The sequence below is a fragment of the Micromys minutus genome (assembly GCF_963924665.1).
Source record: "Micromys minutus genome assembly, chromosome: 18".
NCBI classification, from domain to species: Eukaryota; Metazoa; Chordata; class Mammalia; order Rodentia; family Muridae; genus Micromys; species Micromys minutus.
In genome coordinates this window covers 40,198,600-40,226,237 of record NC_137953.1, presented here as the reverse complement: position 1 = coordinate 40,226,237, position 27,638 = coordinate 40,198,600, and the positions used below count along the sequence as shown (strand labels likewise).

Below are 27,638 nucleotides of genomic sequence, written 5' to 3'. Positions count from 1 at the left end.
TTTTTTTCCACGGTCAAAAAAGAAATGGAAGACGTAGGCACCAACCCCCCCCCCCATTTGTAATGACATACGTAAACATGCTACATATATGTATATGTGCATAAATATGGATGTGATGGAACGCATACCTACCTAGACACCATTGACTTGCCTGGCCAAAGAATAAGGCTCAGACATTTCGTGCCTGGGAAATGGTGTGATTTAACTTTAAGAAGGCTAGAAAAATAAGAGATGAGGCTCACGTTGCACGGATGACATCACTAGCTTTTGGCTGCGCGCTCCGTGTTCTCGACTGTGGGTTTTAGCCAAGGCTGCAGCGCCTGGAGGCCGAGCGAGTGACAGCGGCTTTCTCGGGCGCCCACACCCGGGCAATGCGATTTCTGGAGCCCCTGGGGCGCAGCCTGGGCTCTCGCTCCTCGCGGGCGTCGGCTGAGCCAGAGAGGTCCGGAAGCCTCTGCAGCTTGTGGAGGTAGGGAGGTGAAGCCGAGGCACCCAGGATTCTCCCCCCCCTCCAGCCCCCGCCCCATTCACCCCAGTGCGGGGAGCCGGATCGCGGGACGCTGAGGCCAGGACAGGATCAGTCCACACGAGGCCGCGACTCGGCACCCGGGTGGGCTGAGAAGAAAATGGTGCAATCCGAGAGCGGCTGACCCCAGCTGGTTAGAGCAAAGCGGTGCTGGAGTGCTTGGGCTCAGGTGGCCAAGGGGGCGGGTTGCTCCGAGCAGCCGGGCTCCAGGTTTTCGTCGTGCCCGCAGCATTTGCTCGGCACCTGGGCATCTCGCACGCGTGGCTGCGGAAGGCCAGGTGAAGTGGAGCAGAAGGGATACTGGAGAGGGCCGGGTGCACACACTCTAGGAAGAAGAAGGCGCTGGGGAGAGCCTCATGACACCCGGGAGGCTGGCGGCTGGGCCGGCAGCTCACCACCCCTGAGCGACCTGTCCATGGTATAGAAGGAGCTCCGAGCGCTCCGGGTGCGCCCTCCTCTGTGCAGTCCGACCCTAACGCCCGTCGGCTGCCGCCCAGTCTCTGCAAACCCCGGGCCCCGAAGAGTCGTGTAACGCCGCCCGGGTGTCCTCGCTGTCCCAAAGCCCGGGCTTATCTGAATGGCGAGGCCAGAGGCAGGCCATCCGGGAGCTCGCGGGCAAAGGCTGGCAGAGACGGTGCATCTGAGGGCAGCTGGTTTCTGAGAGCACCGGTGGGTGGGCAGGAGTCAAGGACCGACTGGTGATCTGAGGACCCAGGCTTTGAAAAGACCCGACGCGGAAAAGAACAGTTCTGGGCACGCATCCCCGGCCTTCGGCTGCAGACCGAAAAGGGGAGGAGAGTCCCAGAGAAAGAGATCCAGGCTGCACCCGGGCAACCGGCTTCCTGGAAGTGTCGCGTCCTCAGAACTCCCTATCATTCCCAGGAAGCCAGGCCGGTCACTCCTGCACAGAGACACCCCAGCCAGCCCCGCCGCGGTCGAGGGCACTTGGTATTTAGTTTGCGATCGCCGGGCGGCGTGCCGAGGCGGACGGAGGGTTAGGACTGTTGCCCCCTGAACGCTGGGAAGTGGTGTTGAGTTCGCCACCGCGAGAGGGAGGTTGCACCTGCCCGGAGGATGCTCATGACCCTGCGGGAGCTTCTCCGGATCAGAACTTTTTAGGCTGCCCGCCTCTCCTCCCGCAGTTCCCCCGGCCGCGTCCCCTCAGGTGGGGGCCGAGGGGGGCGCCGCGGCGCAGATCCCCCTCCCGTCCCCACCCCCAGCTCGGCCGCCCGCCGCTTTGTTCCGGGCGCGCGGAGGGAAGGCGAGGCTGCGGCGGATCATGCCCATGGTGTAGCCGCCAAGCGGAGGCATGGCTGCCGGAAGGTTACTGCTCTACACCGGGCTTTCGCTAGCGCTCTGCGCCCTCGGCATGCTGGCCGTGGCCATCTGCTCCGACCACTGGTACGAGACGGACGCCAGGAAGCACAGAGACCGGTGCAAGGCCTTCAACACCCGCCGGGTCGACCCCGGCTTCATTTACAACAACAACAACAACTTGCCTTTGCGCGCGAGCCGCTCGCGCCTGGACCGCTGGGAGGGCAAACTCCTCCGGGCCCGGAATCGCCGGCAGCTGTTCGCCATGAGCCCCGCGGACGAGTGCAGCCGGCAATACAACTCCACCAACATGGGCCTCTGGAGGAAGTGCCACCGGCAGGGCTTCGACCCGGAGATCGCCGCCCTCATTCGGAAAGGTAAGCTCCGGGCGCGAGGCGTGGCGCTGCGGAGAGCCAGGCGCCTCTAGGTAGGCCCTGCAGCCCCTCGCCTCTCCTGGTGGCCACAGGCTATGACATCCCCTGGTTTCCGAGTGGTCCAGTTAGCCAGGCCTGCCTGAGCCTTGGCGTGGGCAGAACTTGCTTCTTCATAGCTCTAATAGATTGTGGTAAAGGGCTTCATTCACTCTGGCTCACCTGCTGTCTTGCTCTTGTGGGTCCAGATTCACATGCCCTCTCCCAGGCCAGTTTTGTTTTTTTAAATCCAGGATAATGCTTCATCAGCTCCCTGGAAGGAAGGGAATCTCCAGTGTTGTGTTTCTAGAGGAAACCCTATAAGGGTGATGTGTCTGGGGTAACTGGCTCCGAATTTTAATCTCTGTTTTTAGATGTGGAACTGATCTGATCTACAGAAACTGGGGGTGGGGGGAATGTCTCCTGCAGGAGACACCATGCATACCAGAAGCATTTAGTTAGTAAGGCACTGTGGAAGCCGTGGCGTAGCTATTGGAAATGTAGATACCGATACATTACAGCCCCTGCCTTATAGGAGCTCAAAGCAGGTATCCAGTAGCATTCCATTCCATCCTTTATTTCTTCTTCCGGAGCAGTGGGTGACAGAGCGACGGACGGTAGGCTGTGAATACCAGCAGCCTGATAAGCACAGCACCAGTGACACAAAAGTGGGTGTATCGGAGGGGAAAAAATACCATTTTCAGATCTATTTAAAACACTCAAGGCGAATAAAACAGAAAACAAGCAAATATTTGCTAATAACACTTGATATCTGAATGTGATCCCATGCATTGCAAAGTCTGCTTAGGTGGTGTGATTTGTAAATCCTGTATGATTTATATGCTAGAAACCAACCTGTCTCAGGAGCCTACTGGAATCCTGCTTGATTCGAAGTGCTGTAATGTCTTCTGGGGGGGGGGGGGTGCGTTCCCTCCTATGATGGCTGCACTATGGCTGCACTCTGGGAAGATGTGTAGATTTTAGACCTTGCTTCTCCCCTCGTGTCACACTCTCTTCAACTAGTGAGTAGCTGACAACTGTGCTAATCTTTGCAAATGCGCTTTGAAGCCAAGACATAAAGCGACTCTTAATGTCTCATATCACCATGAAGTTTACTGATGTCTTAAAGTGATATCTGAGAGAACGGATGGACTTTGATTTATGAAAGTGTTGAGGTTGTTCAGAAGAAATTGTTAACTTGAAAGTACGAGCACACACACACACACACACACACACACACACACACACACACACACACAGCAGCAACAGCAACTAGGTAGCAATGACCAGTTCAGGAGGCCGTTTCTCAGGAGAGGAAGAGCGGCTCGGAAGAGTGAGTGTCCATCTTGGTATTTGTTGCATAGCTTCTTGGGAATGACCATGGATTCCAGTTTTAAACACAGGCATGTTGGTGCTTACAGGCATCCCCCTGCAGGGGGCTGAGGCTTTTATCAGTGTGGCTGGATGTTGGTGGAACTCTACAACTTTGTAAGAATGGATAGGGTTATGCAGCTTGACTGAGAAGCAGGAAAACAGGAGGAAGCAGAATTGTTTTTCACAGGGGGACTTTGCTAACACTTTCAGATTGACGGTGTTCGCTGTTCTCCACTTTAGGATGGAAACGATAGGTAGCCAGCTGAATTGTGGAGAACCGCCAATAGTGACCGGTGAGCTCTGACAAGATTTGTTGAAGGACGTTCTTAAATTTCCTTCCTTGAACCTTTTAGAACAAGACAGGTCTTCTGTGTCTGGTACTGGTTTGCCCCACTTAGAGAAGGAGGGGAATGGGATTTGTATCTTCTGGTGTCTCCCTTCAGACCTCTGATTCCATCTTGTCTGCTTGGCAATCTGACTGGAGAGGTTGACTTGGTCTGTGCAGCAGAGGGACTGGTTACCATAGTGACACGTTCTTCCGGTGAAGCTGGAAACACAGTGACAGGGAAAGGGATAGGGAAGATTGAACAACATTTTGACTTTATATCGACTGATTTTTTTAAATTGCAGCGACGGACAATGGACACGCACAGCAGGGGGTTGAATACGCTGATACCCAGCGTTGGCAGGGTGTTTCACTTGAACTAATGGAAATGCTGTTCTCGTCACCTCAAATACAGCAATCACTGTCAGTGCAAGCACTCACTCCCCATGGCTGTTTCTGTCCTTTTGGCATTCTTGTTAGGCATCATAGAGACAGATGGCATGCTGGCTTTACAAATCCCGAGAGACCTAAGGTCACCGGCTTCATTTTTTAACCTCATAACACCATCTTCGAAAGCCACATCTCCCCTTTCCCAGCAGCAGCGGACACATGTTGGAAACGAGCACATTTCATATTGATAGAATCTAGAGGCAATTTTCACAATGCAGAGAAAGCGATTTGTAGAATTAACCAGCATCTGTCTTAGATGGGTGGATTTTATATGGGAGTTAAAATGGATACTTCTCTATTTAAACTTAAGGAAATCTTAAGGAAAGACATTTATCTTAGGAGCCCCAAAGAGAACTTAGACCTTTATCTTTTTTTGGAACACCTTCTATTACAACCGAGGGAGATATATTTTGGGCACAGGAAAAGGAAATCTGAGAAAAAGTTGTTTAAAGCCTATTTAAATTTTTTATGGAAAAATGTGAGTTGTGTCTTACTGAGCCTATTGCTCTAAAGCAATGGCTCTCAACCCGTGGGTCATATAGCCCCTCTTGGGGTCACCTAGCAGATGCCCTGCATATCAGATATTTACATTATGACCCATAACACTAGCAAAGTCACAGTTTTAGACTAGCAACAAGATCGTTTTATGGTTGGGGGTCACCACAGCACGAGGAACTGTTTTAACGGACCACAGTCTTAGGGAGGTGAGGAAGCACTGCCCTATAGGGGTCTGTCCCTTCTTCAGTCAGTCCTTGCTCTGAAACGGATGCTTGTGCTCTTAAAGAAAACAAACCCACCCAGTGAATGAAAAGGCAGAAGCCAACCTCTATCAGACACGGAGATGAAGTATCTTGGACTCGTGGTTGTCTCTGGAATCCATCCCTTTTGATGCCTCATGCCATGCTGTGCACACAGTGTGCGCTTCTGGCAACGACGCTTGTTTCATCATTGAGCTGGAAGTTCCTGGAAGGCAAGCGAGACACACATTTGTAACGCATATTCACCAGAGGCCTGGGTTCTTGGGAAAGACCTCACAAAAAAAAAATCGGGATTATTAATGTGTCTACTCAGAGCCAATTATAGATGGGAATGCTTGTGTGGAGATACAAATAACAGATTAGTTGGGAAATCATGATTTAAAAAAAAAAACGAAGTACTGTGACTATGAGTCCAGGTTAATATTGTAACAGATGCTAAATGAGACACCAAAAAAAAAAAGAGGATTTTTGGTGTGCCTGTGTGTGTGTGTGTACAAAAGCTTTGCCAAGGAATAAGGGAGACACCCAATTCCTTTTGGGTAACATATGCCACTGAGCAGACACACATCATCCAAAGTCATTATTTTCCACATTAGATAAGATTTTAATTATTCTTCTTCTCAGAGGTCAGATTGAGCATTGGGTGTGCACGGCAAGGATTGATTATTCCAAATGTCCGTATGATTTTGTCAATAAGGAGTCTTAGCTTACGTCCCTTGCTTCTAAACTTCATCCTGGTCTTTTGGAAAAGTCAGCACAGGGTGCTCAGGCAGGTCAATGTCAAGACCAATCTCTGAAGCTCAAGGGATATCCAGGTAGCTCTAGGTAAGGCTTATTTCAGGGAATATTTTATTTCTTCAGTTTGTATTGAAGTATTACACTTATGGAGTTTGAAAGAAGCAGGTATTTAGCTGATGTTTATTAAAAAAAATTTTTTTTTTAGGTATTTTGAGATGAGGTCTCATGTGTGGCCTCGGCTAGAACTTACTATACAGACCAGGCCAGTTTCAAACTTGTAGACATCTGCCTGCCTTTGCTTCTGAAGTACTAGGAGCAAAGGCGTATGCCATCAAGCCCCGCCTTTAACTGATCAAGTACGTTGTATTGTTTTAAAATTCCATTTATAATAGACTTTGGTCCCAGGAGTTTTCATGGTCATGAAGTGGTTGTACTTTGAAAATTATTTTAATGGAACATTGTGCATATTTAAAATTGAATGTTGTAATCAGAAAATACTTAGCGCAAACACTCTTATTTTGTGATGACTTGGCTCACGGTACTAGGAGGAATGATGAGTAAGCCCTGGTCCTCAAAGTTCATGTAGATGGTTAGTGCCACAGAGAACACATCACAAGTGCTGAATGACAGAGCAGCCACAGAAATAGATGCAGAAGGGCCTCTTCCCGTGGTGGAAGGATGTTTCAGACAAAGGGGCTGGAATCGGCAGAGCTGTGGAGGTGTGAGACAGCAGTTGGCCCTGTGAGAGCTGGTTTCCCAGGCAAGAGAGGAGCAGAGCAGGAGCCAGAATGCAGGCAAGGAGAAATTCAGAAGCTTGTTTATCAAAGTCCCCAGAGCTGCCTTACCATATGTGCCTAGGTTAGCATAACAGAACCACAGGTCGGTGAAACTAAAACTTTTTACTTCCTTGGTCGCATGGAATTACAGATACCCAATGGCCACATGTGGTTGTTGTTTAAGGCCGTGCAGACCATGGTGAAGGTTCCCAGCACCAGGGAAGGTTCTGCTGCACAGCTCTGCATAGAGCTCAGAGCTTCTGAGAAGAACAAGCTGTATTTCAGATGGGGATAATTACATGGTCATTTGGGTGTAAATGTCAGAGTATCACTTTACAATTTAGGACACTTCTCCCTCTTGAAAGTGTTGGGTTTTCGTTCAGGGTCATATCTGCTATTTTGCTAATTTTCTAACGTCCATTTAGAAAATTTGTATATGCTTCACTTCTTCCCCATCTCTCTCTCTCCCTCTCCCTCTCTCTCTCTCTTTCTCCCTTCCCTCCCTCCCTCCCTCCCTCCCTACCCCCACCTCCCCCTCTCTCTCCCTCTCTCCCTCTATCTCCCTCCCTCCCTCCCTCTCTCAATCTCTCTCTTCCCTCCCTCCCTCCCTCTCTCAATCTCTCTCTTCCCTCCCTCCCTCCCTCCCTCTCTCAATCTCTCTCTTCCCCCCCTCCCTCCCTCCCTCTCTCTCTCAATCTCTCTCTCCCTCCCTACCCCCACCTCCCCCTCTCTCTCCCTCTCTCCCTCCCTCTATCTCCCTCCCTCCCTCCCTCCCTCTCTCAATCTCTCTCCCTCCCTCCCTCCCTCCTTCTTTCTCTCTCCTCCCCCCCCCACACACAGACAAGCATACAGTCAATCCATGAAGAAGGTATAGTGGCTCCTTTCTATAGGCCCAACCCTTGAGAGGCTGAGGCGGGATAACTGCGGTGAGTTTAAGGCCAACCTGGGCTACATAGTGAGTTTGAAGCCGGGATGGGCTACAGAGTAAGGATGTATCTAACAATTTTCTTTCAAAGTTTCCACTCAATAATAATGGACAAACTCGACACCAGGTGTTTGTCTTTAAGCTCCGTTTATACTCATTAGTTTATTGTTTATAATAACCCTATGTGGTTGATAGTCTTCTCTTTTTTTTTGAAGTTTCACATGACAGTGCTATATTTACATAATTTCCGTTCCTCCCTCTCCCTGCTCCAACTACTCCCACGTCACCCCACTCTTTCTTGGATTAATAACCTCTTTTTTAATTATTGTTGCAGACACACACACACACACACACACACACACACACATTCAACCTACTGAGTCCACCGGTGGTGTTCATATATACATGCATTTAGGACTTGGGATGGATAACATGTCCCTGGAGAAAATGGATTCTCCCGTTCGCAGTGGCCATTGGCTGCCTGTAGCTCGCTATCTGGGGGTGTTGCTCTCTAAAAATTCCCCCATTTATGTGGCATATTGACTGCTGTGGTTATCATGTGGGTCTTGTTTATGCAACTAAATTGTTGAGAGCTCCTGGGTATAGAAATTACTAATAATGTTTTTAATTTTCATTTTACAGTAGAGGGGACCAAGCCTCACAAAGTTATATAATTTGTTAACTTTCTTGGGTAGAGAATAAAGGACTTAAACTCTGGCTCTAGATTTGAGAACTAATTTACCGGCATTGTCTCTATGGACTCTGGCAGGTGGAGAAAACGCAGCACACTGGTTTCCTAAACTGAAAAAAGAAAGGAAAGAAAGAAAGGCAGCCCTCTTTAATTCTACATTAAAGAAATTAAGATGTCACACACATCTTCTGATAGAACCTTTTACATATTTTATTGTTTTGTGTCTTCATTTTGCACAGTGTCACAAATACTGAAGTTTTATAGGCACAAAAGATAATAATAATCGATCATTTGTGATGCCTGTGGCCTGGACCTCAGGTACAATGCTAGACAAGTGGGTAGAAAGGGAAAAAATACATATCAACACATAATGATAAGGAAATCAGCGTGTCATTTCGAAAACAGTAGTATGCATCATAAAGACCAAGTCTGTCCCTAGGAAGCACAAAGGTAAGAATGAGTTAGCACAAGGGGAAAGGGGGAGGCAAACCTTATGTAGGTAAGAGAAGGTCCCACATTCCTGGAGGGCAGGGATTGCTTAATATCTAAAATACACACAGGCCTCTGCTCACCAGTTGACTGAAAAATTGAAACCTAAGATAGTTCTGTTTATAGTCAAACCCACAGAGACACTCATGATCTTTTGTGTTTGTGTACACAGGCATGGGTCGACCACAGATGTCTTTCCGGAGGAGCCATCCACTTTCTCTTTTTAATATTCATTCACTTGTGTGGAGTGCTTGCCCATGTCACTGTTTGTGTGGAGGTCAGAGTACAACTCTGACCTCAGTTCTCTCTTCCCATCTGGATGTGGGTTTCAGGAACTGAACTCAGGTCAACAGGCTCGTGTAGTAAGTGCCTAGTAAAGTCTTTTTGGTCCTGTTTTAGAGACAGGCTCCCTCTCTGGGACATGGAGTTCACTGATCAAGCTAGGTTAGGCTATCCGGCCAGCAAACCTGAGAGACCTTCCTGCTTCTGCTTCCCAGTGTTGGAATTACAAGCACATGCTGCTGTGTCTGTCTCTCTCTGTGAGTGCTAGGCATAGAAGTCAGGCGTGTGTATGTGTGTGTGTGTGTGTGTGTGTAAAGCACTTGGCCAACTGGGAGACCTTCCTAGCACCCATATGAGTGTGGCACAAATCACTGTGCATATTTGTTCTATGGTTGTCCACATGCAACGAGTAAACATAATCTTAGTGACACTCTTGCCTTGATAGTTCCCAAACATAGGTAACCCGGGAGAGGGAAAGATTAGGCGGGCTCCCTTGTGATCTGGGTATGACATTTGGGGGCTCATGGATTGGGCAAAAAGTGTATATGAACCCCACCGTGTTCAGAAAAAAAAAAAGCTAGATGTTTGGGATATGTGTAGAACAAGAGGTAGTTTGGAATGGGACAAAGGTGCTGTGATCCTTGTCTGAAGGGAGCGCATCTTTTGACTCAGTTTCCCAAGAGGATTGTTGCACGTGAGTGGGTCAGGCTTTCCCAGTAGAGATCATATTAGCACCATTTGGGTCAGCGGTCAGCTGGTCAGGGGATGCTGGGGTGTACTCTTTTTATTGACTCAGCACAGTCAAGAGCCTCAGCTGTGTCCTAGAAGGTCCGTTTACTTCTTCTTTTACTGGTAGATCGGTAAAGATCAATGAAAAGATCGAGTCTGTATGTTTCACTTAAATTGTCAGTCAAAAATATTTCCCCCTTTTCTGCTATCAGTTGGAAATCCCAGGCTTGCAGGCAGAATGTTGTATACAGTCTGTGTTAGTGTGAGCAGTCTCTTTCTCTCTCTGTCTCTCTCTTTTCTCCCTCTTCCCCCCTTCTTTCCCCCTTCTCTCTTCCTCATTCATATTTAGGTGTTAGACATTAAAGTTACGAATAGCATGGGTGCAAATGTTTCTGAGATTAATTGCTCCAAATAATATACATAGAGCAGAAGAAGAACATGGCTTGACATATACTTTGTGATGAAATGAAGTAAGAAAATTATTGTGCTTTCATTACTGGACTTCTGCTGTTTTTAGCAGTGCAAGAATTCTCTCTCCCCTGCCTTATTTTGCCTTGAGCACATATGTGTGTTAATGTATATGCAGGTATGTATATGTGTGTGTAAGTCAGTGGTCAACTTAAGGTCTCATCAGGAGCTGTGCACCTTGTAGTTTGAAGCAGGGTCCCTCTCTGAGACCTGGGACTCTCAGATAGGCTAGGTGGCTGGCCAGTGTGAGCCAAAGATGCACTTGTCTTGGCCTCCCTAGTGCTAGTATTATAAACACACTACTCTGCTGAGCTTTTTAGTGGGGGGCTGAGGATCGAACACATGTCCTCATGCTTGTACACCAGGCACTTTAAGGCTGAGCTGTTTATCTCCTCAGCTCTGAGAGTGCTAGCATCTTCCCATCAGGTGTAAAAGAATGATTGTGGGGTCTAGAAACTCCAGTCCCTTTTACATTAGCATAATAATGAAGCTGAATTTAGACAGAGAATAGATAATACTTACGAGGTTGAAAGAAGGAATAAAGAGAAGGATAAGAAAATGGGGGTGGAAAAGGGAGAGAGAGCATAAAACTGAAGGGAGAGGCAGAGGAAGTGTCTCTGAAGGGATCGGTTGAAGTGATAACTTGTAGGAAGAGGCAGGACACCAGCTGCTATCTTCTTCCTATTAAAAATGAGCGTCTTCTTCTTTTACTTAAATACCATTTTGTAGACTGGAGCTAACGTTTTAGCCTCTCTTCCAAGTAGAGACAGGTGCTAAAAGATGTACAATCATGTCCATACCACTGAACACGTAAAAATAATTAAGATGGTAAATTTCATGCCATGTATATATTTTCTTCTATGTTAGTTACCTTACCTGTGAAAACCAATTTAAAAGAGGAAGACTTGTTTTGACCTACGATTTTGAGGTCTTGATGCATAGGTCATTGGCTTCGTTGTTTGCCAGTCTATGGTCCATGGTGAGGAAGTACATCGAGGCGGGCATGGAAGAAGACCGTGATCTCCTCACAGTAGTCAGGAAGCAAAGACAAGAGAATGAATGAGTGTGTGTGTGTGTGTGTGAGAGAGAGAGAGACAGAGAGAGAGAGAGAGAGACAGACAGAGAGAGAGAGACAGACAGAGAGAGAGACACAGACACACACAGAAAGAGAGAGAGAGAGAGGGAGGGAGGGAGAGAGAGAGAGAGAGAGAGAGAGAGAGAGAGAGAGAGGGAGGGTCAAGGTCCATTCCTTTGAGGACCTGCTCTCAATGACCCAGACTTTCTTCCAGTAGCTCCCAAGTCCTGAAGGTTCTAGTTCTCTGTAGTGTCCTTGGCTGGGGATCAAGCTTCAACACATGGGTCTTTTGGGGGAACATTCAAGAAACAAGTGATAACATCTCTCAACTGAAGTAAATAGAGAAAGAAATGGAAACATTTAGTAAAGAGATTGTTTGATTTACTTTAGTCTAGAGAATATTCCATAGTAAAAGCTCTTTGTCCATCCAGCATATTTACTAAGCAACTACTATGTGCTAGGCAGCAGGCCAGGTATGCTTGGCGTATATTATAGATGGTAATTAAATGGTCAAAACTTATACCCTTATAAAGTTTATGTTTAACTATTTTGAGCACTTAAATATTTTCTTTTTCTAAGTAAAAAATTTCTGGTGGGTTATCCCCTCTCCCTCATGCCCTGGGAAATTAATCTCAGGGCCTTCTACATGCGAGGCAACTGTTCTACTACTGAGTTATTCCATCAACCCCAAACATCAATATATAAAACAAGTGAAAGTAATGAATACATTCCGTGGGTCATTTAAAAATCACTGAATGAGGACAATTTCACTATACTTGTTCAAAAAGGACTATTGAGCAGCAACAATACTAGGGACATTATCTGGGGTGGAGGCTCTTGAGTAAAATCCAATTCTTGCCTGTTCCTTTAAGAAGTGGGAGATGAGAAGAGATAGGAGTGGATTAATGAGCTCTATGATTGGCTCTGTGAGAGAGTTTAGGGGCTGGGGCCGCAGGCTCAGTGCTATGTCAGAGCAGCCAGGCCAGGCTTTAAGAAAAGCCTAAGACATGCTTAGAGAGGTGCCTGGGTACAATAGGGTGACATTTTAGCTTCACTTTAAAAGTTATTAATTCTGACTGTGAGACAGGCGTCCATCTTCAGCTGTTCCCTTTGTACCTCAGACTCTCTGCCCTTCTAGGAGGCAGCCATAGCTAGTAGTTTTCATAGATCATAGATCAATCAGAGAGCTTGTGTTTCAACTGTTAAAGGCAATAATAGCACTGATGCATAGAAGCCCGACAGCGAGCAGGCGATTCAAGGACAAAAAAAAAATGTCCATGTTTTATAAATTTGTGTGTTAAGAGATGGTGTTTAAAGGACCCTCCCAGGAGTCATGAGGGATTGTCTGAAGGTGATGTCGAGTCAGGGTACAGGCTGATGCTGCCTTCACACAAGTTTGACAAGTTGGCTGCTCCTGTGGGGAACAGACTCCAGTCTCTGAATTATTTCAATTGATTTTTTTTTTTTTTCTGGCGTCAAAGTATTTTGCCAAGAAAAGGCAATTTACTTTATATTAGGTCATCCTCTTGCGTTTCTGTCATTTCCTGCCTTTTAGAATGCTCCACTTGTTCATGTTCAGGGAGTTGCTCTCAGATACTTTATTTGCTTTAGAGCATCTCATTCAGTTTTGTCCCGAGCTCTCTTTCAATTTATTATAGCGATTCTATTTAGGCAATTTGAACCCCTTTCCCCAAGGTATTGGGTATTTCCCAGGCCTGGGTGGAGTAGGGTTGTTTTGCCTATAAGATGCTCTGGGCTGATGTGCTGGTGTGGATTAAAGTCTCAGTGCTGGAGAGCAGGAGGCTGTTATAAAGTTGAGGACATACACACATGTCTATGTACCCGTGAGTACATGACACCAGCAGGGATGCCCGTGCTATTTCTGCTTGCAATATCAAAATAAAAAAATATTGTACCAAAAAGCAAAAACCTAACTGTCTACTAATGGGGAGTTGATAATAAATTATAATATATTTATACAACAGAAACTAGCACAGTATATTTAAAATATATGTACCTGCTTCTGGGCATAGACCCCAGAGACTCCGAATCAGCATATCCCATAAATACCTGCACACCCATTCACTGCAGTGCTGTCGGGTTGTGGGACCAGCCTCAGTGTCTGCCAATAGATGGAACGACAAATGGAACTATGTACAATGGAGATTTATTCAGCCACTAAGAGGAGTGAATTTATATTATTTGTTGGGAAATGGATACAGCTCAAGTTCATCATATGAAATGAACTAGGTCAGATGCAAAAAGACAAACTTCACAGGTTTTCTTTCAGTTTTGACTCTTAGAATTATTTTTTTAGATTTATTTTTTTCTCATATATTTTGACCACAGTTTCCTCTTCTGCCTCTCCTCTCAGTACTCCTTTCCCCTCACCTCTCTTCTCCCTCAACACAACTCCTCTCTACTTCCTTTTAGAAAACAGCAGGCTTCCCAGAAATATGAACCAAAGATGGCCTAACAACATATAAGACCAGGTGCAAACCCTCCTATCAGGGCTGAGCAAGGCAACCCAGTAGGAGGAAAAGGGTCCCAAGAGCAGGCACAAGATTCTGAGATCTTCAACTCCCATGGTTAGGAGTTCCACAAAAACACCAAATGGCATGACCACAACAAATAGGCAGAGGGCCTGGTACAAACCCATGCAGGCTTCAGGATTGCCACGTCAATCTCTCTGAACCCCTACGAGTCCTGCTTAGCTGATTTTGCAATCTCTGTTCTCCTGGTGTCCTTGTCCCCTCTGGTTCCTACAATCCTTCTCTCCCCTTTTCTGTGGGGTTCTCCAACTTTTGGGATTCTTAGTCAACACATATGACATGCAAGCTGAAGAAAATTCATAGGAAAGAGGAGGGGGAACTAAGGAGAAGGAACAGCAGGAGGTGTGGTCAAATACTTAATACACTTAGAAAGAAATTGTCTCTATGAAGCCCAAGACCTGTACAATGAATATCCACCGATAAAGTTTTTAAAAAAATGTCATCCCTATGGATGTGAGTGGTAGAAAATGATTTGGAGAGTAGGGTGGCATTTATCTGAAGCTCAAAACCCATGAGAGGGGCTAGGGACATAGCTCAGTGGTAGAGCTCTTGCCTAGCATGCATAAGGCTCTGACGTCAAGCCTTCATACTGCATAATACAGCAAACACAATATTAGCTGTTGTTTACAGAAGCACATTGACTTTGAATGTGTAAAAATATGCATTGGGGTAATTAACACAAAACAAAGCACAGCCTTAACCTTTTTGGAAAAACAGAAAGGGGGAGGGAGGAGGAAGGAAGGGTGACAGGAACTTCATATGTATCTATGATGTTTTGTTTATTAAAACAGCATGAACAAAATCCAGAAAAGATTGGAAGATGGTTATCATTCAGTCTGCAGATTCTACCCTTTTAAAAGTCAGATCCTTGGCAAGCTTTCTTTCTGATGCTGCCTGTGAGTGACTAAAGTCACCGGAGACAGGATGTATTGAGAGAAGAGGAGAATCAGGTAACGGGTAACAGTTTGCATTGAATAGCCACAAAATGGGCTGAGAAAGAAATAATTTAAGTTGTATTCCTTTCAGCTGTGGCTTAAGAAGAATCAGGCCTTTTATGATTAATTGCTGAAATAGGGACCTGGTTCTACTTCCAGTTGCTAGGTAGAGAAAAAAAGCCAAGGATTCTGAGGCATAGACAGAAAAGAAAAGCAGTCCCTCCAGCTCTCTTGACCAATAGTGAACTTAGAGTAGACAGGGCACCTGTGTAACTAGACACTATAACTGACTACTGAGTGTAGAGGACTAACCAGGGACTGAGAACAAGCTCCCTAGAAGCTATTTTAACCCCAAGGGAAACAGTGCAAGCCCGTGAAGAAAAAGGTTAAGAACTGGTTTTAACAGAGTCAGAATAGTCCTTTCCTTCTTTAGAAGTTTTGTGTCACTTTTGAAACTGGATAAAAAAAAATATCAGTAAGGCTTTAAATAGTTTTATTATTGATGAACAAGATGTGTATAATCCTTATTTTTAAAATATGATGGTAGCTTTAGCCAAGAATCTCCATTTTATGGTGACCTGTTCCTGCCCATTCTATTTATACAAACTGTAGCTGGAACAGAAGAATCCCATCAGAATTTTAACAAGGTCTCCATTTTCACCTGAATGCTATAAAAAGCCAAAGCTGAGCCCTACCTTACCAGGAGATCATGGCAGTCCCTGGGGAGTTTAGGGGTGTGAAGTAGACTAACTCTGGTGCCTGTATTTTGATAACTGTGGGGGCTGGGAGGGACGGATGTCTAGAAGCAGCCAGGGTTGGCCAGGCTGTTCTGAGCCACTGGCTTCCATGTGGTCTGCAGGGGGAAAGGCACACTGTGCTTCTGGGTGAATGACTTCCATTTTGTAGAGGGCTGACCTCTTGTGTCTTCAGCCAGCTCCTCTCCCTCCCTCGTCTCTCTCAGTGCCATTAACATTAACAAAGCAGAAGGGAATTCATAGCTGGCTCATTCTGACTGTTAGATTTCTCCCTTGTCTGTCTGTCTTCCTCCCAGTTACATCTGGTACTGCGCTTTCACTTTAAGAAGCTTACTTTCCTTGGCTTTTCAGGTACTATTCTCACCTCCATCTTTATTATTATTTTTTATTGTTTTTATTTTCAAGCATTCATAAACACATGGAATAATTGTAAGTGAAGTACAAGGAATGTGTGAAACTTGAGGCTGAATGTGGATGGGACCGGATGTCTCATTGGTCTATAGTGGTTCATTGCATCACCCCAAATGACAAAGCAATGCTCTTTGAAGCCAGAGGACCAGTTCAGAGCCCCCCCCCCCGTCTTTATTCTTTGTCCTTATCTGGACTCTCTTTCTCAGCCTGTATGTGCATTCTGCAGGATCCCCCCTTTTCCTTTCTCCTCTTCCTCCTCCTTGACTTACTTGTATGGGTTGATGTTAAGGTGATACATGACTGGACAGTGGAGAGGTAGGCAGGGAAAAGGCTAGGAAAACAGAAGAGGAGGAGAGGAGGAGGGTGAGAGGAACGAGGCAGATGTGTCCGTTTCTCTCGGCACATTTCTTCATACATAGGGTTGTTATGAATGTTTTATAAGGGATGGAATTGTACAAGATCATTTCGACTAATGTAGGTTGGAAAATTATATTATACCTATTGGATCAGAGTATTTTGGTGTGTTCTTTGGTGTGAGTACTTAATTGAGTTCAAAGGGTGTAGTGGAGGAACGCATAAAGGCCGCCACAGAGTTGAGTTGAGATGTGTGTGTCTAAGGCTTGGCAACAACACACCAAGGGGAAGTGAGTGAAAGCAACACGCTGGGGTGGCCATATCCACCCGGGTGAGAAACAGCAGGGGTGGTAGAATGAACTGTGCCAGAGTGTGGGGTCCTCACGGTGTGCTATCTGCAGAGTGAGACTGCAGGGGGCCGATAAAAAGTTAAGCCATCCTTTTAATATTTACTGCATTATCCTTGTTACCCTCCTCCTCTTCTTCCTCCCTTTCCTCTTCCTCCTCATGATGAATCTCATCCACGACTAGGGCTATTTTCATTTCTCCCAGTTGTACTGGGCGTCTATGCTTCCCATCTAAATAAGCATCTTGCTGATTGGATCTCTGCACTGGTCTCATCCTTAGATCCCAAAGAATGTAGGGCATATTTTGGCTCCTAGACCCTTTCCTTCTTTAGTTTTATATACTGGGGAGTGACCTCACCACCTTCCTACTTGGTCTATCCAGAAACTAGAGGGTCCTTTCAACAACTCTCTTCTCTCTTGTTCTCTTCGCCCAAGTGACTTTACCCAAGTCACTCACTGTTCATTTCTTGCTCATCCATTTATCTGGTCCCACCCAATATCGCTGCTGTCTTTCTTTAGGTGCTGATCTCCTGACTCCTGAGTTCTGGACGCCTCCTGCTTCCCCATTCTGCCAGCCTATCTATTGTCAGTGTTTTCCATTTACAGTGATCTTTCTTAAATGGATTTTTTTTTTAGTTATCTTTAAAACACTTCAGTGGCTTCCCATGGGTGCATAATAAAATAAGGCCTGAACTCCTCACTGTGGCACATCAGGCTTCCCAGGTCTGGGCACAAGCTTGCTCCCTTTCCCATCTTCTGATCTTATTCCTTTACATTCCTTTCACTGCTCCAACCAGGAGCTTATTTATGTTTGGAGAGCATTTCTTCACGAAGTCCCATTTGCCCAGAAACTTCTTCTTTTTATCAATTCTGCCTGCAAATTAGCCTGGCCAGTGCTTACCAACCCCAGAGGAACCAACATGCCCCTCCTCCTCCTGTTCTTACCTAATGCCCCCTGGTCCCCACATGCAAGGTAGAATTGCCTCATCTTCCCCTTAGGCTTCTGCTACACATCTAGCTCACTTCCTTCCTACCAACAGTGCCACTTGCTTATGTTTATTTGCTTACTTGTGTGTCTTTCTATTTTTTTTGAGACCATGGAGACATTTTAAAAGATATTTTTGCCTGTTTTATATGAGGCAAATATGTAATTCAGGGACTATAGTAAGTATGTAATAAATACCTGCAGACTGAACAAAAAACCTAGCCCAGTTAATACAGTAGACCCGGAAATCTCATTTTAAAAAGACTTACAATTTTACTGGACTAGAGGGATTCTCTATTAACAGGTTCCTGCTGTGAATTGTTTTTGTAATGCATATGATAAACTCCAAATTGCTTCCTTTTAAAAAGGTTTGTAGTTTCTTTTTTAATTAAAAATTTAAAATAGTTTCATTTTATTTTATTTGGATGGGTGTTTTGCTTGCATGTGTACTATGGTGGTTTAAATGGGAATGTCCCCCATAGGCTCAGATGTTTGAATTCTTATTCCCCAGATTGTGGTACTATTTAGGTAAGTTTAGGAGGCATAGTCTTATGGGAGGAAGTGTGTCAGTGGGGGTGTGGCATTCGGAGTTTGTTCTCTTTGTCTCCTGCTTGTAATTCAAACATAAGCTCTCAGTTCCTGCTTCTGGTCACCATGCTTGACTTCTGCCTTATTTTCCCAAGGGACAGACTCTTATCTCTCTTATTCAAAGAAACCCTTCCTTTTATAAGCTGCCTTGATTATGGTCTTTTATCAAAACAATAGAAATGAACTGATACATGTATCCATGTGCCATTTGTGGCCACAGCAGAGAGCATCGGATCAGAACTGGAGGCACAGATGGTTGTGCCGAGAATTGAACCGGTCCCTCTGGAAGAGCAGCCAGTGTTCTCTAACTGCTGAGTTGTTTCTTTAGTTTCTGCGGTTGGCAGGTTCTTGACACACCCATTTCATAAGCAGAGATTTTAAAGTTTGGGTTATTCTCGTTTTCCTGGAGCAAAACCTCTTCAATTTGATCTTGATCACTTATTGATTTTCCTTTCCTCCTCTAGGCTGGTCCTTCCATCCAGAACAGCAGTAGATATGAGAAGTCCACCTCCCTTTCTGTCCCTGCTGCGGATCCAAACTTACATGCAGGTCTTTTACTAACGTATCCAGCCACTGTCCCCGATCCAGTTACAGATTCTGAATAGCTGTCACCAGGGTTGTCCTCAGGCTATTCATAAGGCCTTGCTCTTCGTGTCCGATTCAGGCAGCCTTCTTTGATCTCTTGTATTAATACTTTTCTACAGCTGTGCCCAAAATGCCTGAGAGAGCGCTGCAGATGGAGGACTTATTTATTTTGCTGACACTTCCAGAGATTTCAATCCACTGTCCTTGGCTCATGGTGAGGCTAGTCGCTCATGATGGTGGGAGCATGGGCCACACATACCTTGTGTTGGAAATAAAGCAGACAGAAAGGAAAGGGGCCCAGTACAATCCCCAAAGGCACAGCTCTGGTGAGCCTCTTCCTCCAACGAGGCCTCACCTTCTAAAATTTCTAGAATCACGCAAAATCATGCCACTAACTGGGGACCAAGTGTTCAACACACAAGCCTATGCAACAATCCAGCCATGATACCTTTCACAGTGATTTTGGTTCAATAATAACCAGAAGATAGACTGTGCCTACTGTAATTGCTTCTGTCTGTGTATACTTCAGCTTTTGTTTTACAGCTTTCAAAGCAGGGCGTTAGCAGCAGTGAGACACTGTAAGCACCTGCTCCTGTTTCCCTGCTGCATCCTCTGTCTTGAGCTCCTGGACTCTTTGTTCACTCTCTGCTTGAGTCCTCACCTCCTAATCTCCTCTTTTGTCAGGGTCTTCTATTCAGAGTGATTTTATGCAGCTCTGACCATTTACTTATTCATCAGTTGCCTAAAAACAAAAACAAAAACAAAAACAAACAAACCCACAAAACTCTCAGGAGCTCTCCAACATGTGCCAATCAGCAGCAGGCCTGTGGTCTTTGTCAGGCTAGCGTTGTGGCTGGGGAAGATGACAGAAGCATTTGTTCTCTAAGAGAGGACTCTGGAGAAGAGGGTGTCCTGGCTAACGCACCCATAGTCATGGAGAACAGTAGGTTCTAGCTCAAAGATGGATCTGAAAGTTGTCTTCCCCCAGGCTCTCCCAGAGGAGTGGATTCACTTTGGAAACGGCAGGACGGTCACCCCACAGTTAAGGTTTTAAAGACTTCTTCAGATCTGCCGGCAGCATAGCCCATTGCCATCTAATTTAGATAAGTAGACTAATTCTTTTGCTGTCAACAGATAAATATAGGCACAGCTGCATTGCTTGGCTGCTTAGCCTGTGTTGAGTAAATGATTCATACCAAGGGAACACTTTCTGTGACCACTATAATTCCTAGATTTATATTAGTTAAGTCTATGCTGGGTTAAGCTGGGGAACATGCTTTTAGCACTTTCTGCCCACGTTATATAATGTGCTGTTGGCCAAAATGAAGACTGCACATTCAGTGGTGACCATTACAGACGTTTCAATTGAGTGTGTGCTTTGGAAGGCTTAGTGGTAAAAACTATTTACAAAAGCTGTTTAAGAGGTATGTAGTCATGTGAGTCTTGTAAAATGGTTGGCGACCTTTGCCCTGGAAAAACTCTTCTGTGTGTATTTTAAAGCCTGTAAGAACCCAGAGTTTTTTTTTTTTTTTTTTTTTTCAAAGCGAAGAAGACATTTTCTTTCTTTAGGTCAACAGAGCTGCTAACATTTCAAAGGAGGATGTTTATACTCCTGCACCGCTAGCATGCCTGTATGGACTTTTATTACACATATCTGTATTGGTATGGTGGCTGCCGGACATGTGTAGATCAATAAACTGCTAAAAGGAGAGATGCATCAGGGACCACAATGGCTTCTTCACAGAAGACGGCTCATCTCCCAGGTGGTGAAGTGCATTTAAGGATAATAACAATGATATTCCCAATTTAAGACCCTTATTACTTAAAAGAAAGAAGTAGGCTCCCTGCAGGTATCGAGATCTGCCATCGAGACCTCAACATGTTAGTAGGCATACAGTCTAGGAGGGCTCCTGTCCACTGTGATGGCTGAAACCAAGGCACACCCAATTTGCTCTCATGGAATCATTCCTAGACACAGGCAGAATGAGATCCCTTGGTGTCAAGCATCATTTGATTAGCGCTATTTTCTATTGTTCTCTTAATCAAAAGCATTCTTGTAATCCGAACACTGATTCTGAAGAGACTTGGATAGTCTTGCATTCAACATCAGTGAGGGGTGTGAAAAGATGAGGAACCTGACAATGAGACCACATGGCTAGAGCTGGTGTTTGATGGAATGAGGAGTGTGGAAAGATGAGAAACCTGACAATGAGACCACATGGCTAGAGCTGGTGTTTGATGGAAACATCCAGAAGGTGGCACAGAGTGCCTTGGTTAAGGTTGTGAGATTGAAGGCTGGGGTCAAATAGAACTATTACCTGTGCTGAGGGTCCATGTGGGATAGAATTGTAGAGGTTTTCTTCAGTGGAGCAGCAGTTTCTCTTCATGATGCATGTAGAAACCACACAGACTATATAGTTTGTTAGTTACTCAGTGTTTCCCAAGCACCATAAATGCCAGGGTTTGTATTAGGAGCTTACGGTGCAGTCAAGCACCAAATAGTCAAAACGTGGTCTATATGGAGCCCACATTCCAGTGAGAGACATCAGAAAATAAGAACAAAACAGTAAAATGTATAGTACCTTAGAGAGGATTGACTGGTGCCGAGAAAGTCTAGGAAATAGAAGATAGTGGGTTGAAGTTGTCGATGGCCCCTCTGGTCTCTGGATCATTTGATCTTTTAGCCTTTACCAAGGACTTTTACAAAAATCCTTAGCAAAGTAGTAAAGTTTACAAGTAAAAAGAAGTAAGGTTTTGGATGGAGTGGTCCCTGGGAAAGTGACCTTTTAATAAAGGCCTAAAGGGTGCGAGGAACCAGATTTGGGGAATATCTGAGGAGAAACTTTTAGGAGTAAGAAAGCACTGCTGGTGGACTGGCTAGCGTGTTGGAAAAACCCAAAGAGACCAGAGTGGGGCGGGGGTGTGCAAATGCTTACAGTCTCCAGATGTTGGACAAGAATCACCCTGCATAACATCTGGAGGGACAGAGGAGCGAGATGGGGATCTATTGTAGGATTTGAAGGCAGGAGTGACACAGTTGCATTTGAGATTGGCTCAGTGGATGGTAGATTACAACAGGGGCAAGGTTAGAAGCAAGAGCAGCCAACACAGATGGCAGCCAGAGTTGGAATGATGGAAGAAGACAGGAGTCTCGGAACATTGTGGATGGAAAGTTGTCAGGGTTGGTTAATGGGTCAGTGAAGGGAAGGTAAGAGGTCAAAGGTGATGCTTTTTAAAGGAGCTTATTCTAAGTTTCAAGAAAGTGTGACAGCTGGGCTGAGGAGTTTAAAAAGAGTTTGTTGCTTATAAAGACAGGACAGGGCTGGGGAGATGGCTCAGTGGATAAAGCATGTAGAAGCAGGAGTGGATGGGGTCATAATATATTGTATGCATTTGTGAAACTCTCAAAAAATAAATAAGAACATTAAAAAAGATGTAGGTGAGTATGGCAGGCCCTCTGTAATCCCAGCAGTCCTGTGGTGGAGACAGGTTCCCTGAGGCAATATGGCTAGATGTGCTAGTGGAAGCCACAGGCTCTGGGTTCAGCAAGAGACGCTGATCTAGTATAGAGAGAAGCTCCTGAAGAGCAGTTGAGGAAGATACCTAATGTTAGTCTGGCTTCCACATGCACACATGTGCACTTGTAGCTGCACACATGTATAATCCCTCTCCCTACACACATGCAAACCACATGCACAAACTTACACTAAAAACAAAACAAAACAAACCAGATGTAAAGACAAAAAAAAAAAAAAAAAAAAGCTAAGATAGTTTGTCCTAAACCCTAAGTCTCCCCTGCTGGCTGCTTCTCCTGTAACCACTGGCTTCTGCAGCTTTTCACTTAATAGCTCCATTCTAATTAGAATTTTAGGGTGCTTTGGCTCTGATGACATTGGCTCCCTCTCTTGTTTTTTTGCGATAAAGCGGCTTTATTTTCAGGCTGAATGGCCACATTCTTGCCTTGTCATCCTTAAATGCTTTGCGCTGTGTGCATTTGCATTTCAACCTCCAAGTGAATGACAGGGAGGCACAGTCCTGCAGACATCCCCTCCTCTGTCTGATACACTGTAAATTTCAGAGGGAAACAAAGCCCAAGGATTTCTAGTAATTTCTCAGCGACAAATATATTTCACAATTAGTATAGGAATTAAAGGCACAATACCTTTCCTCCTTGGAAAAAAAGAGAGCCTGGCTATGTTACAAAAATTATGAGCTACATTTATAGGTAATCACTTAGCAGGCTGTTTGAAAGGGTACAGATGCATTAGTCTCTTTTATTTCTTCCCTGGGGATTCAACAGCTTGGGATTCTAGGAGAAACTACAAGCGCTAAAGACAGCATTAGGTGCAGGTGGGATATAGAGTTTTCCCTTTGCCTCCTTACTCCGAATGGAGTGTCCCAATTTAGAAACCGTTTGAGGAACACTGTCCACTAAATCTGTAATTTCACCTAACTTTGGACTGTCCCCTCTTATCCCCTTGGTTTGAGTCTGAGACATCTTACTTCTATCCACAAGCAAGGAGGTCTTGCTCGAATACCTATGAAATGTTTTTAAGGGTGGATACTGTGACCAGTTTTGCCCCTCAAGCTACTGGGTATTCTACTGGGTATTCATCATCTACTTGCAGCCTTTGAGTAGCTGCTCATTTATTAAACTCTGCACCCCCTTCTTGCGTGTGTGTATGTGCACATGTGTATATACACGCATATGGTAGCCAGGATTGGATGTCTGGTGCTCCCCCCCCCACCTTACCTTGTGAGATAAAAGTCTCGCTCGGAGCTCATCCATTTAGCTGGACGGGCTGGTCAGTGAGCACAGGAGATCAGCCTTTCTCCCGCAGTGCTGGGTTACAGTGCTGCTGTGCCTGATTTGTGGCGTGCTGGGGAACCTGAACTCAGGTCCTCATACTTGAGCAACAACCGACCGAGTCACCTGCTCACTCACAATCATATTCTCTCTTCAGTACCTTTTTTTGTTTTAACAACCAAGCTATGGATTGCTTCAGCAATACGTATGACATGTAAAGATTTGTGAATTCCCAAGAGTCAAGAAGATTTGCCATTTATTTATTTATTTATTTTTAATTTGGCTCTTGCAGAGTGGAGCCAAGTCTTGGATTATTGTCTTTTGGAGTGTTCTTTAACCATCGAATTTTGGGATGGTGTCATGGTGCTGGGCTACACTGGGGAATGCCTGTGTATACTCCTGCTGTGTCATGGTGCTGGGCTACACTGGGGAATGCCTGTGTATACTCCTGCTGTGTCATGGTGCTGGGCTACACTGGGGAATGCCTGTGTGTACTCCTGCTGTGTCATGGTGCTGGGTTACACTGGGGAATGCCTGTGTGTACTCCTGCTTTATACTCATGTTTGTTGCTGTGCTTTGGATCTTGAATGCCCTCTTAAAGGCCATTGATAAAAACATCTTGGTCCCAGTGCAGTACTGTGGGAGGCGGTAGAACCTTCTGGAAGAGGGACTTGTTAGAATAGGGGTATGTTCTCAGTGGGGCTTGTGGCTCACAGCCCCTTCTTTGTCTTTGTCTCTTGATCAGAGCAGTTTTCACTGTCATACATTTCTGACAGTGCCATCCAGCACACTTGCCAAAGACTCCAAGCATGGAGCCTGCCTGCTCTTTGAGTGGGATCTCCAAAGCCATGAGCCCAGATAAATTTTTTTTTAAATACTTTAACTATATCATGTATCTTGTTATCCTAATGGAATACCAATGCCTCGTAGTTTGATTTTATCCATGGGAGTTTCCAGATGACTGAACAGAAGAGACATAGGTGCTGATGATGTGTTGGCACAACCGATCAGTGTCTCTCCATCGACATGGATTGCCTGAGGCATGGTGTCTAGAGTGGAAGGTGTGGAATGATTAGCCTCTTGGCTGGACAGATAGTTTTCCCTTTCTCCATAGTTGGCATTTCTCTAGATGTGAGGGAGAACAAGCTTGATGGGTAATAGTCCATGTATTTTGCCACTCTGTACTTTAAATCATAGGTCAAATATCTGAACATGGAACAAAGAGTATGTCTCTGCCCACTCTCCTCCTCCCCCTTTACATAGATTCTAAGCCAGACTATTTATCCAGCAGTACCTAAAGTTAGGGATGGCCATGTGACTCTTTGTGCCACCGGTCTTTCTGTGTTCTAGTTTCTTCTTCTAGCTTCTTTTTGGATGCTGTTATTTTGGGTGACTTAAGAAGCCACAGATTTGGGCTGGAGAGATGGCTCAGTGGTTAAAGACACTGACTGTTTTTCTAGAGGTCCTGAGTTCAATTCCCAGCAAGCACATGGTGGCTCACAACCATCTGTAATGAGATCTGATGCCCTCTTCTGCTGTGCCTGAAGACAACTACAGTGTACTCATATATATAAAATAAATAAATAATTCTTAAAAAAAGAAGGCATGGATTTAGGATAGTACACTCTTGGAATGATAATGCCTGAATACAAGAGTGACCTCTCCTGTTTGGGTGGCCAACTAGACTTCAGTAAGAAACGTACTTGGCAGTTAAGCCAATGAGAGTTTAGAGTGTGCTTGTTATAGTGGCCAACATACTATTATTTACTAATGCATATAACAATTAATGATCCTGGTTTAACATGGCATTGTAGCTACTATTTTAAGGTAATGTAGACACCCTCTGTCCAACAAATGCCTGTCTTTTTCTTTCTTTGCTAGCATTGCAACAGGCTTCAGCCATTTGTGTATTCATCTTTATGCATTTGTAGCAAAATTTGAAGAAAAACAGATAACTTCAGTCATTTTCCTTCTAATTCTTATCTAATCTCTGTGGACAGTGGGCTGCAAGGGCTCTCTCCATGGTCCTGAAAAGTGTTAGGTTAAAAAAAAAAAATTCAGCAAATTTATAATTCTCTCCTTTAAACCTTACACCCTAGCATTCATTGAAGTCTTTTCTGTAAAGTTTATCTACTGGTGGTTGTTTTTTCCTTAAACAAGCATTCTTTTATTTAGTGTGAGCATGTCAAAGTTACCATGCTCTGACTCGTGGTTATAAACAGTAAAAAAGCATGCTTTAAGTTCCCTTACTGTCAATGAGTCCACATGAGTTTTTCCCAGTCAAAGGGGAATTTTCTGTTCATCCCTGTCCTAAGTTGATAATAGTGTCTGTGCTAACTGAAACTTGTCACTGAAAAAGTTTCCAACAGTAAGGACACTTTTTTTTTTCTAGCTCTGATCACTCACAGTAGATTAAATATAAACTTCTTATATGAGATTTATCAGGTCTTAAAGGGCACAATTTACTGATTTTTTTTTTTAGTTCCATAAAAATGTCATTGTTATTTTGAGATTGCATTAAATAACTTTGGATATAATAGACACTAAAACAATATTAGCTCTTCTAATCCATATCATAAAAGTTCTTTCTAATTTTTGGGTTCTTCAATTTCTTGATTTTTCACATTTTACGTGTAGGATATTTTGCCTGCACATGCATACCTGGAGCCCGAGGAGGCCAGAAGAGGTATCAGATTCCCTGGAACTCGAGCTATAGGTAGTTGAGAGCCACCATGTGGATTCTGGGAACTGAATTTGCTCTTTTAGGTAGGTGCTTGGGTTTGAACTCTGGTCCTTATGCCTGTGTGGCAACCATTCTACTGACTGAGCTATTTTTATAGCTCTTAGTTCTTTTGCAATGAATTAAAGCACTTTTCTTCTTTCCTTCATGTTGGAGCTTCTCATTTAAAGGAGTAATCTAAAGAAATTTATTTTTAGTGGCAAATGACTCGAAAAGCTCAAGGTCTGGTCCTCCCTAGGAGGATTTGCTAAAATTTAAGGTAAAGAAACACATCCTCAATGTGGAATTTAAGTCACTACATGGGATAAATATTTTGTGGTCACACACTTCTTTCCAGTATTATTATAAACAGCTACCCTTTTCACTGTCTTAAATGCTTGCCTCTGGTGAAGGGTTTGCATATTGATTTATTTTGAATTGGATTGTCGCCTTGCCGAGTGGACTTGTATACAGCTAGCAAGTTATTGTTAAATAACAGTAATCAGGGTCCCTCAGAGAGGGATGTTTATCAGAGCAGAGCTCCATGCTCACCGATATTCCTGTCTCTTGTTTGGGCATATATTGTTGCAGATCTATAAGTCACAATTTCACATGTAGCAATCCCATCAACACACCATTGTCTTTGATTGCAGGTCTGATGATATTCGCCTTGAAGCTTTGGTCTGTGAAGTGGTCATAGTCACCTGGGCATCTTAAGAAGATGAGGATTTTATAACACCAACTTGACATTTTAAAAAACTAATTTCTAAATTGAGATGCAAGTCACCTTTCTGCAGTTATTATAAAAATACCAGAAACTGTTAACTTACAAAGAGGGGTACTTTATCCAGGTCCATTGTTTTGGGAGTTTCAGTCCTTGATTGTTTGACTCTATTGCTTTGGTCCTGGAGGCAGGGCATCATTGTGAAGTGTGTGATAAAGGCACCAGCCCATTTCATGGTGGCTAGGAAACAGAGAAACAGGAAGGGGACAGGGTTCTAATATCCCATTCAGACTAAAACTATGTCATCAAGTATGGTTGGTTGAGCCAAGTGTTCTGTAACAAGGTGTCTTAGTGACTTTTCTATTGCTGTGACAAAGCACGGTGACCAAGGCAACTTAGAAAAGATTTAATTGGGCTCATGGTTTCAGAGTAGTAGAGTCCAAGATGGTGGAGCAAAGGCATGATGGCAGGAATAGCTGAGAGCTCACATCTTGATCCCCAAGCAGGAGGCAGAGAAGGGCACACTGGTAATGGCACTGGTCTTTT

The 27,638-nt window shown here is 44.7% G+C and overlaps 1 protein-coding gene across 1 annotated transcript in view; it reads left to right on the top strand.

Annotated features, from left to right (window-relative positions):
* Positions 1-1,835: 1,835 nt before the first annotated feature.
* TMEM178B (transmembrane protein 178B) overlaps positions 1,836-27,638 on the top strand; it is a gene marked incomplete at both ends in the record, with an annotated part of 361,213 nt that continues 335,410 nt past the window's right edge. The window contains one exon of the mRNA XM_080931867.1: positions 1,836-2,217. Coding sequence (XP_080787993.1) covers positions 1,836-2,217 — 382 coding nt within the window. The remainder of the gene's footprint in view (positions 2,218-27,638) is intronic.